Source organism: Micropterus salmoides, unplaced genomic scaffold, assembly GCF_014851395.1.
Source record: "Micropterus salmoides isolate LMB-PRFRI ecotype aquatic unplaced genomic scaffold, ASM1485139v1 Ms_hic_scaffold_2, whole genome shotgun sequence".
NCBI lineage: Eukaryota > Metazoa > Chordata > Actinopteri > Centrarchiformes > Centrarchidae > Micropterus > Micropterus salmoides.
In genome coordinates, this window is record NW_024041150.1 from 32,638,774 (window position 1) to 32,652,590 (window position 13,817).

The 13,817-nt window shown below is 39.7% G+C and overlaps 1 protein-coding gene across 2 annotated transcripts in view; it reads right to left on the bottom strand.

Moving 5' to 3' along the window:
• Window positions 1–27: 27 nt before the first annotated feature.
• Window positions 28–13,817, bottom strand: part of stk26 (serine/threonine protein kinase 26) — a 33,974-nt gene continuing 20,184 nt past the window's right edge. The window contains exons 6-12 of one of the 2 annotated variants that reach the window (XM_038731222.1): window positions 13,355–13,512; window positions 8,215–8,400; window positions 6,332–6,474; window positions 6,014–6,110; window positions 5,324–5,386; window positions 1,961–2,088; window positions 28–1,854 (exon numbers count right to left, since the gene is read on the bottom strand). In XM_038731222.1, the coding sequence (XP_038587150.1) occupies window positions 1,839–1,854; window positions 1,961–2,088; window positions 5,324–5,386; window positions 6,014–6,110; window positions 6,332–6,474; window positions 8,215–8,400; window positions 13,355–13,512 (791 nt within the window). In that variant the 3' untranslated portion in view covers window positions 28–1,838. Of the gene's footprint in view, window positions 1,855–1,951; window positions 2,089–5,323; window positions 5,387–6,013; window positions 6,111–6,331; window positions 6,475–8,214; window positions 8,401–13,354; window positions 13,513–13,817 lie in introns of both variants that reach the window. The other variant, XM_038731221.1, reaches the window with a different exon arrangement.

A 13,817-nucleotide genomic window follows, 5' to 3' on the forward strand; every position in this document is an offset into this window, starting at 1 on the left:
GTAGTGAAAAGAAACAGTTGAAACATGTTTCTCAATCAAACTTAAATATTTATTCATAAAACTCTAAGTCCCGCTACAAAAAAAAGAGAGTACATTTCTGTATAATCTTACATCTTTCATTGTACACCCCCCCTCCCCCCCCAACAAGCACTGTTGTATCCCTTATGATATATAAAAAGACAAAAATATACAATGACCAACTTTTATAGTGTCTTTGGTACAAACTATTCGTAATACCTGAGATTACAGCTCCCTTCATGCTTTTAAAAATGACCTGTCTACTATCAAATGCTTACACATCAAGTTAACATCTGTCAAAAAGTTGATTCGTAACAGTCCTTTACAATTTTTTCCCAAACTCAACATATTAAGAAAAAGGACAGTCTTTTCAGTGGCGAGTGAAGACCTTGGTGCGGTTGTGCCTTGTCTGCAGACACTGGACATTTTTCATTTCCATATTCCAACCAGAAGTATTTTGAACTACACACATCCGAAAAAATTAATCCCAGAATTCCAATCTTAACCAACAGTCAAGTTACTTCCAGACCAAAGGCAAAGTTAGGATTTACCACCCTTTCTTTGGACCACACATTTTGACGCCAACCAAACACAAGCAACACTGATCTTATTCAAAACGGAGCCGTTTTGAGTAATTAGGTTAAAACTTAACTAGCAGTGGTTAGCAAGTACTTTTGGAAACGGGTACAACAACAGTTAGCCTGCTAGCTTACTAGTTAGCAAGCCACTAGCTGCCTAGCTGGGCTAGAGTTTGGCAGGTCCCAAAAATGGGTTAAAAAATTAGTCTGGATACCTAAAAAGGATCAGTTTTTACATGTTTCTCGCCGGGGAAACATAAAATAAAAATGTTTTTAAGATTCCTCAAGTGTGTTCAACTTTAAGGAAGGTCTTCCACACCGTGTGTTCAAAATATTTACCATATAAATCTGTCAGTAAAGCTGGGGATTCTGATTTCAGAATTCTTTTCTCCTGTCCTCAGCATTGTTCCAGCGGTGGAGTACATCTTTGATAGCATTTCTATTTCAGAGCTAAAATGACAATCCTAAAAACATATGTTACGCTTATGTGTTAGTCTTTGAAGAGTAGACAAGATCTTCTCTGGGTCAGGGAACTGTAATTTAAAGCATCACTGAAGACAACAAAAAATATGTAATAATGGCATATAATCTGTCTCAAGTGCTAGCGAACAAACATATAGACATCTACAAAGTCAAGACAAGTCATGACACAAAACATACCACTGCTGATGGTCAGGAACCCTCTTCTCTATATTTGTCTGTTTGCGGTTTCAACAAAAACATGACACCTCCATTAAAACTTTTAGAAAATGAAAGCATAAATAATTAAAGGCAAATCATGGTAATTTAGGAAGTTTAAATATAACTTAAGTAGACTGACTTAGGGACTTATGTTTGAATTAAGTTTGACCAAAATGTCTGCTCATCACTCAAAAATGCTCAAGCTCAAGAAATGATTACATTTTCAAAAAATTAATGGAGAGGTTCATGACCCTAAAAGGGGGAAATGAAAACCACAAATCTAACTGACAACTCAGATTCTACTTTCAAAACTTCAGACACGCAGCTGTCTTTCGAATCCAACTTGTGGAGAAAAAAGGCCTTCAACCAGCTGCAGTGAATATATGCTGAATATATTACATTAGTGTGTGTGTGTGTGTGTGTTTGTGATGTGTGTGTGTGCGCAGTAAGGAGACATCGCACAGCAAATCTCCTCTGTTTCCATCATCCAGCAGCATCGCTGTATGGAGACACAGTCTCTCTTCACATAACGTACTTCCTTTTTTAAGATCCATCTGTCCTTCAGTTGGTCGTGAATCTGAGGGCGAGTGACAGAAATCACAACATTTGGTAAACAAATGAACTGATGGAGGAAGACAGAGATATTTTGTTTGGAGATATATAAAATGACGTACTTCTGGTACCTGGCAATGATGTGTGTGACCATCCTGTCTGTGATGCCTGGACAGACGTCTTCAGCCAACCGGATGTTGCGTTCGAGCTCCTCGATGGCCAATCGCTGCTCAGAGTGCTCCTTGTGCTGCTGTTTCAACTACAAAAGAAAACAAAAAACATTTTTGCCATCTGCACCTCATTTCTTTGCAGAAAACAAGCAACACTATGTGTTTTTGAGGATTCCGAGGTCATGTCCTCAGTACGGTTTTCATGAATTTGGGAGTTTGAATTGCCTGAGGTGTTTACATTCTGCAAATATACACAAATTATACATTCTGAGCTTTTTAAACCTGGTTTTGATATCATTTTAGGGCTTTTTAAAAATACTGTATGACTGCTTCAGGCCAAAGAAATAATAGAAAAGTTTTGACTCTAAACATCTTAAAAGACAATCATGTAGAATGCAGAAAATATATTTTTACACTTAAATTATTATAAATAGTAAGTAATATTACATTTTTACTACAAAAAAAAATAAGATATAACATGTTAGTGAGTTTTAGAGTTGCTGGTAGGCAGATTTTGTTATCTTCGGACGAAGCCAAACTAGCTGTTCCTAGTGTTTGTGCTAAACTAAGCTAAGCAGCTTCTGGCAGTCGCTTTATATTAAATGAACAGATATGAGGGTGGTAACTATCTTCTCATCTAACCCTCAGAAAGAAAGTGCATAAGAAAATGTCCCCAAACTACACCATTAAAAAGAAGAATTTGGAGCTACTATGCAAAATGTAAATATCTCCTGATTAAATCTCTGACAGATGTGCCTGGATAGCCTGTGTCCTCTATCCACCAAACCTGCTCGCCTGAACCAGTCCCACCCGTGGCTAACAGATACCATCCGTGGGCTCCGTACTGATCTCAGAGCCGCTGAAAGAAAATGGCGAAAAACCAAAGACCTCGCTGACCTTACGGGCTACCAAATGCTCCTATCCTCCTTCTCAACAAGCATCAGTGCTGCCAAAACTGTGTTCTATAATAACAGAATTAGCACTGCCACTGACTCAAGGAAGTTATTTTCCACTTTTAAAGCACTACTAAATCCTCCTCCACCACATACAAACTTGTCTGCTGATACCTTTGCCATCTTCTTCGCAGGAAAAGTGGCAGCTATAACTAGCCAATTCTCTGAAACATTCAAACTCAACCATTGTAGCAGTCCTAATACATCTTTTCCTCTGCCCTCCCAGGTCAGTGGTTCTTCACTCTCCTCGTTTACTCCTCTCACAGAGAGTGAAGTATCAGAACTCTTGATCCGTAGCCGTCCAACTACATGCCCACTGGACCCGATTCCTACGAATCTCCTCCAAGCCATATCTCCTACTGTGGTCCCGACAGTCACTCATGTGATAAATACTTCTCTGGCTTCAGGAACCTTCCCGACCATTTTCAAAAGGACCCGGGTTACACCCTTGCTCAAAAAGCACTCACTTGACCAAATTCAAGTTGAGAACTATTGGCCAGTTTCTCTTCTATCATTTTTATCCAAAACTATTGAACGGGCAGTATTCAAACAGGTCTCAGAATTCCTCTCACGGAATGACCTCCTAGATCCATACCAGTCTGGTTTTAAGAGGGGCCACTTTACTGAAACGGCTCTTCTGTCTGTAACAGAAGCCCTAAGGGCAGCTAAAGCTGCAGCCCAATCCTCAGTTCTTATCCTGCTTGACCCATCAGCTGCCTTTGACACAGTCAACCACAGGATCCTGCTATCCGCACTCTCAGCAATGGGCATCTCGAGTAAAGCACTCCTGTGGTTCGAATCCTAACTCTCGGGGCGTTCCTACAATGTTTTGTGGCAAGGACAATTATCCTCCTTCCACTGCCTCTCCACAGGGGTGCCCCAAGGCTCAGTGCTAGGGCCCCTTCTCTTCTCAATTTACACCACCTTACTGGGCCGATCATTCGCTCTCACAGCTTCTCTTACCACTGCTATGCAGGCGATACGCTACTCTACCTATCCTTCCCGCCAGACGACCCAATCGTCTCGGCACGGATCAGGGACTGTCTCTCGGACATATCTGCATGGATGAAGGCTTGCCACCTTACACTAAACCCTCTCTAAGACTGAACTCTTGGTCATTCCTGTCAAGCAATCTATCCACCATAACATCAAACTACATATTGACTCCTCAACCATCACTCCAACCAGGGTGGTGAGAAACTTGGGTGTCATGACTGATGACCAGCTGTCCTTTTCAGGGCATGTTGCTGCTGTCTCTCGGTCATGTCGCTTCGCTCTATACAACATCAGAAAAATCAGGCCGTACCTCACTCAGTACGCCACCCAGCTTCTGGTACAGGCCATGGTTATCTATCGCCTCGACTATTGCAATGGCCTCCAAACAGGTCTTCCAGCTTGTGTGGTGAAACCCTTACAAATGGTTCAGAACGCAGCAGCGCATCTGGTTTTTTGATCAGCCCAAAAGAACTTATGTCACTCCATTATTCAGTGACCTCCACTGGCTCTCCGTGGCCTCCAGAATCAAATTCAAGTCACTAATGCTTGCATACAGAGAGACTACTGGGTCTGCGCCCATCTACCTAAACTCTATAATAGAAGTTTACGTTCCTTCTCAGCCGCTACGCTCCTCCAACGAACGCCGTGTGGCTCTGCCATCCCTTCACACAAAGCAATCCCAGTCCCGGCTGTTCGCATCTGTGACACCACGATGGTCGAATGAGCTGCCACACGCCATCAGAGCAGGGGCGCCCCTCTCTAACTTCAAGAAGCTCTTGAAAACTCATCTCTTCTGAGAACACTTCTTCTTATAACACCTCTAACTCCTAACATGCACATCCTGTACTCTTCTTCTTCTATCCCCTACAATTATCTTGTAATGATTGCGTTTTTTTTGTTAACTCTTACTTCCTTCCCTAGGTATTTACCCCATTGATGTGATATGTACTATGAGCTCTTACTAGTATTTATTGCTGCTCTTACTAGTATGTATTGTCAGTTGTAGATCTGTATTTGATGCTCTGTTGATGCTTGTATGTTGTTCCTCAAATGTAAGTCGCTTTGGATAAAAGCATCTGCCAAATGAGTAAATATAAATGTTTATATACGCGTCTGTGTAATTTTCTATTCACTCTTATTTTCACTTATTTCTTTTTTGTGTTTTTTTATTTTAAGGCTGTCAGCTTCTTTATTTCTTTTGTGAAGCACTTTGTGACTGCTCTTGAATGCAGTACGCTATATTTCGTATATACACTCATATTGTACATAGTGTACACAAACTGTGCTGTCAATGCCTCAAAACTGTATACTGTACAAAATGTGGTTGTTTTTGGCTGATCTTATTATTTTTTGAGTCAAGTCTACATATGCTCACCTCAGTGAAGACAGGAGAGATGACTGTGGCCAGACTGGCAGATTTACTCAGCTGATCCTGACTCTGCACAGATTAAGAGAAGGAGAAAGAGACGGAAGGTGAAGTTGAAAAGGAGAAAAAAACAAGGTGAGAACTTATTTATATTACTTATGCTTAGTATACTTATTTATTTATATTTGGTGCAGTTGTAAAGACACATAAAGGCTTGTTCGACAAGACAAAAAAAAGTCAACTTAAGATCTTGTTCATAAAAACGCTTTTTTTTACAGAACGTCCACTTTGAAATACTGACCAGTGTTTTTCTGTGAAGTTACGTTTTCCAGGATTTTGGAATAAAATCAGTCATTGGTCCTTTTTACTATTTCATCTCTCAAAATGTGTGCTAAATGTAAAAAGGAACATTTTCAAATGCTACAATACTTTTTCTTGAGTTTACAAAAGGGAAAAAAATTATGCTAAATCTCACCCCTCATGCAGACTGGAAGAAATGCAATTGCAAAGGTACTTTTTAGCCTGTCAAACAATCAAATGAGATTTGACCATTTTGACAAAAGATATTAGCATTTCTCCACCCATGAAAAGTTACTGAAGTGCATGCTTTATGAAGTATTACTTGCACACACACAGTATATACATATATATATATACACACACACACACACACACACACACACACACACACACACTGACCGTCCCATTGATGAACTTCCTGCCCTCCGTCTTCTTCTTGCGGACAGTGGTGAAGGACCACTCGGGAGATTCACCGTTCTCCTTATTACTGGACTCACTTTATACACGCATAAACACACACACACACACACACACACACACACACACACACGTTACTCACTAAGCACTTCACAATGTGCACATAGACTTAAACAGAACTGCGCTTCTTTGCAGCGTTTTCCTGTTTAAATCACAGTGTTTAACTCAAAGTTAAAACAAACAAAAAAGAAATCACATCTGGAAATGAAGTTTTTGCCACAACAAAAGTAACCAGATTACCTGTCTGAGTCATCAGAGCTGCTGTCGGTGTGCCCCTCCTCTTTCCACCTCCTGTATCTGTCAATCAGCTCACTGAGGTAGGATGTCTTCTTACAGTGTTTAACAATGAACTTGTGTTTGAGGAGCTCCTTGGCTGTGGGACGCTGTGAAGAGAGAGCAGAGGGACAAGATTTACAGACTTTCTTCATTTCTTCATTCAGGGTTTTTATAAGGGGCTTCAGAGAGAGAGATGATGAATAAAATAAATAATGGGAGTGGTGGATAGTGAATCTCTCAGGTTCGGAAATTGTACTTATCTTTCTTAAATGGTTTACTGTATATGTGGATGAGAAAGAGAAAAAAAAAAGAGGGCGAGAGGAGCTGTTAGTCCACCAGGGGGCAGCAAGATGCAAATACAATCACACATATAAAAGGGAAACTGACCTAAAATCAATGACATGAAAATATATTTATTTGCCTCAAACCTCCTAACCTTAAAAACTATAAATGTTGAGTTTAGATGAATTTAACAGGATGACAAACAGCAGAAAAAAACTTTATTTAAAAAGTCAAGACACAAAAACATTTAGCATTTTATGTATGTATAAAATCTGCATTTTCTATATGATGGGAAGATTTTGGTAGTTGGTTTTCTTTAATATATTTATTTATTTAGTTTTTATTTCAGTGGCACTCATTAAAACTGTAGCCCCTAGGAAAACCCTAAAATGTTATCGTTGTCTGATTAGTAAAAGAAAATTTCAGTCAAAGTATAAAACCAGTGGTGGAAGGATTAATCAGATCCTTTTCCTACGTAACCATACCAAAACCCTCTATTTTAAAGTCCTGCATTCAAAAACCTAATTAAGTAAAAGTACTTAAGTATTATGAACAAATTGTATCTAAAGTTTTAAAATATCAAAAGAAAATATACTCATTCTGCAGCAAATGACTAGCATATTATTGATGCATCAATGTTAGAGCAGCATTGTTCTGTTGTAGCTGCTCCAGGTGGAGAAAGTTTGAACTACTTTACATAAAGTCAGCTAGTTTAGGCCAGAAGTTCCCAACATAGGGGTTGAGCCCCTCCAAAGGGTCACCAGATAAATATGAGGGGTCATGAGATGAATAATCGGAGAGGAAAGAAGAAAAAACTAAGATTCTGATAATAGATCATTTTACCTCTTTTTGCCTCAAACAGTTAGTGATAACAATAAAGGCTGTGTCCATTTCTTCATGGGTTGAGTGTTTTGGATACTTTAACACTATTTAGAGCAGCTAGACCTGCTTTTGTTTTTTTAAATCAAAAAAGACATGGAAATATCAGTTGTTACAATGTGTGACCATTAAATGAAATCATGTGGGTAGTTTAGAGGAGAAATGTTTCTTTGTAGGACCTGATAACAACTCAAAGACATCTGAAAAGTGACAAGGAGCCCCAAAAGTCAAAAAGGTTGGGAAACCTGGTTTATTTTGGTTTAAAATACAACAATGTGTTTATAATCCCGGTGGTTGATTTTTACTTATAGTAACTAAAGCTGTCAGATAAAAGAGAATATTTGCCTCAGAGTAGTGGAGTAGAAGTGTGAAGTAGTAAACCGTTGGAAATACTCAAGTAGTACCTGATGCTGAATTTAAGCGCAATTGTAATTGTAATTAAGTACAGCATTTCAATACATGTACTTAGTCACTTCCCACCACTGTGTAAGACACATAAAAACACATAAACACCATAAAAAAGGCTCCTGTCCAGCTGCAAATACTGGAGAGGGGAATATCTAAATATAAAATGAGTAAAAAAAAAAATTACAGTTCATTAGTGTGTGTGTGTGTGTGTGTGTGTGTGTGTGTGTGTGTGTGTGTGTGTGTGTGTGTGTGTGTGTGTGTGTGTGTGTGTGTCTTACAAAGGCAGGGTCCTTGTTGAGGCAAGACTCGGTGAACTCTTTGAAGCTCTTGGAAAAATCTCCACTCAGCGTCGGAGGAGGAGACTTGGGGATGTGGAACAGCACTCGCATCGGATGCATGTCTGAGTTCGGAGGTTCTCCCTTGGCAAGCTCGATGGCAGTGATGCCCAGCGACCAAATATCAGCCTGCAGAGACACAGTCAGAACACCTGTCACTACAGACTGTTAACAATCTAACTCATAAGTGTTCCCCTGAAAAAGTGCACTGGTTACAGCCTTCATTTATACCTGGCTAGCTTTTGACATGTTGAATGTATCTTTGTAGGTTTACAATGATTAATAACAATGATAAAAAGAGACTTAAGGATGCCAAGTGTCCCAGAATATTCTGTATAAATTCCTTACAAAAAGACGTTTTACAGCCACCTTTAAAACAAACGGGCGCTGTTGTGACAGGAAAGTTTGAACAGGCTTTTGGCAGCATCTCTTGTCAAAATACCAAACGTCTAATGCAATTTTTAACCAGAAGCAGTATTTTAGAGGCCTGCTACAACTGCAACACATCCCTCAGAGTGACTGGTTTTTACCCAAAGTTAGAGAGTGATTGTTTTCATTATCACATCATCTGTCTGTCTGTTATTGTTATGATTAAGCATTGTTTTAAGAATTGTTTACACTATAAAATGTTTAAAAATAGGGGAAAATATTCAAATAGCTTATTTTGTTTGACCAACAGTCCAAAACCCAAAGATAATTCAGATTACAATAATATAAAACAGAAAGAAAAAGACAAATCCTCAGCAAAATCTCAAGTTTTTGCTTGCACTTGTTTCACTGCATGTTAGGAATAGAGATCACACAGCTATTTCTACATGAACACACACACACACGGTTTGGGTGAGAGTTGTCAGGCTGACTTTTTGTTTGCACAATGGCTATGACACCCACTAACCATATGTCAACCTGGGTGCACGCGCGCGCACACACACACACACACACACACACACACACACACAGAGGTTGAATGTCACTTAGTTTTGACTTGCTCCAATGACCATGTGGCAGACCAGGTAAGGAGCAGCCATCATCTCACACACACACACAGACTCTACAGTTGTAGCTGAGCTGCTCGGGGTCACATTACAACAGGATGCTCGGTCACTATTTGACTCTTAACCAGCTCCGTTACTGTTACACACTGAACATATGGCAGCCAGTGGCAGGAGACAACACGCACGCATGCGCACGAGTCGTGCTTCTTGCCACCTAACAGATGCAAGTCCAATATTTGCTTTCCATTTAGCTCGGTTTTTGGTCTCTGGTAACCATGGTAATAAGGTTTAGGAACTGATTTAGGAAAAAGGAACTGTTAATCTGTAATGGTCTAAGTCAATGTTCCTTTCCTAACTTTAGATAAGAAAAGTGTATTACAGAAGCATCCTAACTTTGTAAAATCTTAAATAAACTGTTAAACTGTCCTAACTTTTAATTTCCCACCAGGTAGTGTTTAATAACTCATTTAAACCACATGGCTGCTCTTTTATTGCTTTTACAAAATCAACAAAATGTCAACAGGTGGCTTATTGATTATATTATGTGTTTGCAGACAAAACTGTAGGTGATTTAACGCTAGATAATGTCTCATTATATATGACATAACATAATGTAAAGGCTTGATGTCAAAAAGGATCCTAATGCCAATGTTTAAATACAATGTAAAATGCATGAAAACATGATGATGTTAGCCCGCAGCCTTTATTATTATTCTTTTTTTTTTTTTACCTTCATTATTAACTTTCCCGAGCAGAGTAGGGGTTTTTGCCAGGGTCAGTGAGGGAGCACAGGAGGAGACACCACCGGTTTACCTCTGCTCTCTGGACACAACTTTCTCTTTGTATCACTTGTCAGTGTCAGCTGTTTGTTGCTGAGCAGATAGCAAAAGCAGCAATAACACCAAAACAATGAGATGAATGACACTAATAAGCTCAGCAGAGCTGCAGGGTCATAATACATCTCTTCAAGTTCATCACAAGGAGCGGGCCTCTTGATCCACTGTTAGTATGAAAATATGGATTTATGGCAGCTTTAAAGTCAAAATCCACATTATCCCCATATGAATGGCACAAATTGTGCTAATACTGTACATGGTGATGTGTGACTGGATCTACAAATCTACTGGGATTATCTGGCAACAAATACAGACATATACGCATACACAGACACGCACACACACCGTCCTTTAAGCACAATGGCAGCCTTTTCTTGTAAGCTTCTTCCGACTGCTCAGGTTACGTCTCCTATTTATGTAACTGTTAGTGGTGTCTGCTAACTGTCTCTGGTACTTTGTCTTCCTTCCTTTTATAGAAGACTCAAAACAATCTTCCACAAATAAAAAAATTATATAATCCACCTCCCACCAGTCATATTGTGTCATTGTTGTGATATAAATGTTAACTACTACAAAATAAAATCATTTCCTTAAGGCATATCATCACAAGTTTCCTTTAGCTGTTTATCACAGTAAAACATATCTGTAATATCTGGTAACTTTTTGTTTTTCTCATTTAATGAATTATATGATCATCAAAAACAGTATTATCAAGAAATAGTTAATGATAACGAGTCTGGTGAAAAGAAGACTTCTTCCAGACATTTTCTTTTGTCATTCTGTTTCCAGGTAATTTCTTTTCTACATCTTTCTTTACTCTCTTTGAGCCTCAATCTTTCGTCATTCTGACACAAAAAAAACCCCGTGACTAAGAAAATAACTAAGATTAAGAGTGACACACACAACTTCTGGAAGTATTGTGGCCGTTTGACGTTGAAAGTAACATTTTTGACATAATAACAACAACTCATACACGTTACATACACAATATGCATATGTACACACACGCTCTTTAAAATACACACAGATCTGTGTGCAAACACACAACCAGACGCACACACAGGCTTGTATCAAACCACATCAAGAGACAAAGTATACACACCCTAATGGATTTGCCTTATTTCCAAAACACGCCTAACCACACACGCACGCAGGCTTTCCTCAGACGTGCATTGAAACACAGACAGACAGACAAGCAGGTCAGGAGACGTCACTTTATTATGTAGGTTCATAAAAGACATTATTTACTTTGTTATTGGGTATCTCATCCAACCATTTATATCAGGCTTTTACCTTTGTGTGTGTCTGAGAGCAGCAGGTGCAGCTCTGAAAACATGAATGTTCGTCACTTTTTGGGGCATACTGCCGTTTACTCTGAGTATAGAGACAAAGAGAAAGACAAGGGAATCCCTTTTCCAGATCTCTACATTACACATATGCATGTGTTGTACCAAGCATAGCTAAAAATCAACAGGTGATTCAGACCTTCTCATTCAAGTCCAGACAAAAGGACAGTGTGGGAGTTTCTCTTACATGCAAATAAAACCAAAGAGACTGTGGAAGTAATGCAAAGTGCCTCAAAGCCAGACACAGCAAGACAACCACGTGGCTGAAGTTGCTACGCCAATACACAAAGGCACAGAGTAATCCCACAGCCATAAACTGTATATTTAAACCAGATGAGCTTTTAACAACCAGAACTAAAAATACAACAGAGCAGCATCGCCACATTCATCCCAACAAATAGGTAGTTGGCAGCACGGCGGTCCAGTGGACAGTACTGAGGCCTCACAGCAAGAAGGTCGCGGGTTCAAACCCTGGCCTTTCTGTGTGGAGTTTGCATGTTCTCTGCGTGGGTTTGCGCCGGTTTGCCCCATCATTAAAAACATGTTAGGTTCTCCAGTCAGTGACATTGACTACACACTGATAAAGATCTGGAGTTCTGGAAATCTGCACAGCGGCTGCTCCTTTGAGGGATGGGTTAAACGCAGAGAATGAATTTCGCAATGTGTATGTGACAATAAAGTATCTTCTTCTTCTTTGTTTGCGCTGATCCCCGACGAGTATAACTAAATCTGAGAAATGAGACCTAATCATTTTAACAACCTCACGAATGACAAAACAAGTTATTTAACGTTTCACATCCACCCAGAGGCTCTAACTAGGAATGGGTGCCAAGTGCAGGATCCATTTTGGATTCAGCTCTTATTTTTTAATCTTTCAGGTTACGTTAGTCGGCACTACTGGCTTGTTTGTGAGGGACAATAAACATCACTCCAACACAACTCTACACCCATGAGTAAACAGTGTGTTTTATAGCTCAGCAGGGTGGTGACTCTTAACCTAGAAAAATTGTGTCACGTCACTTGCAGCAGAATCTCCCAGTTAAAAGTAGCTTGTGTAATGTATAGTAATATTTCAAACAATGGGACACAAGTGGACAAAAGTAGGCTTCACTTTTTCAGACGATGACATGACCAACAATAAACAGGGATGCTAGTTAGACATAATAAGTTAATATATTTACCTTTGTCAGAGAAAGGGATTTCAGGATGAGGACAAACTGACAAAGTTTGATAAAGTTATGTCAGGTAAGCTTCCTGTAATCCCTAACAGACCAGGACAGAGCCGGTAACGTTACATTAAATTCTGATTTAGCAATTAGTAGCATCTAGGATTGCTGTTACACGGCTCACACGCAGAGAGGTGCCACTTCTGAATGGTGTTTTCTTTAGAACCTAACTTTTTCTAATGGGGTGGCGATGGGGCAGTGGATAAGACACATGCCTCTAATGTGGGAGACCCGGGTGTCCACTGTCACACATTCACCAATGTCTCCCTGAACAAGATACTTAACTCCTTGTTGCTCCAGAGGCGTGTGACCTCTGACATATATAGCAATTGTAAGTCACCTTGGATAAAAGCGTCAGCTAAATGAGTAAATGTAATGTAATTTAATGTGATGTAACCTCACAATGTAATGCGGTTAGCTAACTTAATGCTAAATCTTGACTGGAAGTAGCGCTAGGTTACTACAAAGTGTAACTAGTTAGCCAGGCATGTTAACCTTAGATACAAACATCAGAGCAAACACAGCCCTAAAAGCTACAATTGGACAACGGGTTTAGCAAACAATGACAAGACCACCAACACAATTTAAACCTATAATGTTGCAAATTTGAGTTTCCTGTACCTTTAAGTGGATGAATATATGAATACATATGTCTGTAGTGATATAAAAAAGTGTCTTACCTTGGAGTCGTAGGCGGACTGCTGGATGACCTCGGGAGCCATCCAGAACGGCGTACCCACAAAAGTTTCCCTTTTGATCTGCGTGTCTGTCAGCTGACCGGCCACCCCGAAGTCCGCCAGCTTCACCTGACCGTGCTCCGACAGCAGGACGTTGGCAGCTACAGAGAATTATTCCCGATTTTGGTAAATCAACATTTGTTTCATGGAAGACTCTCTACACTTTTACACCTTTAAAGCACCTTTGTATGGAATTGTTATACGATTAAAGCATCTTTCAGATTATTCTGATTGCCAAGTCTGATTGCTGAAGTCTTTGTTACTTTAAGCGCTTTTATTGTCAGTGTCTAGGGTCAGATCTGTAATCTGCCACAGTATTTTTTAATTCTGCCACCAGGGTGCGCCATCATCAGAAATTCTTCACACTGTGCCTTTAAATGTGGGAATTTCAGCAGTCTGGATCTTC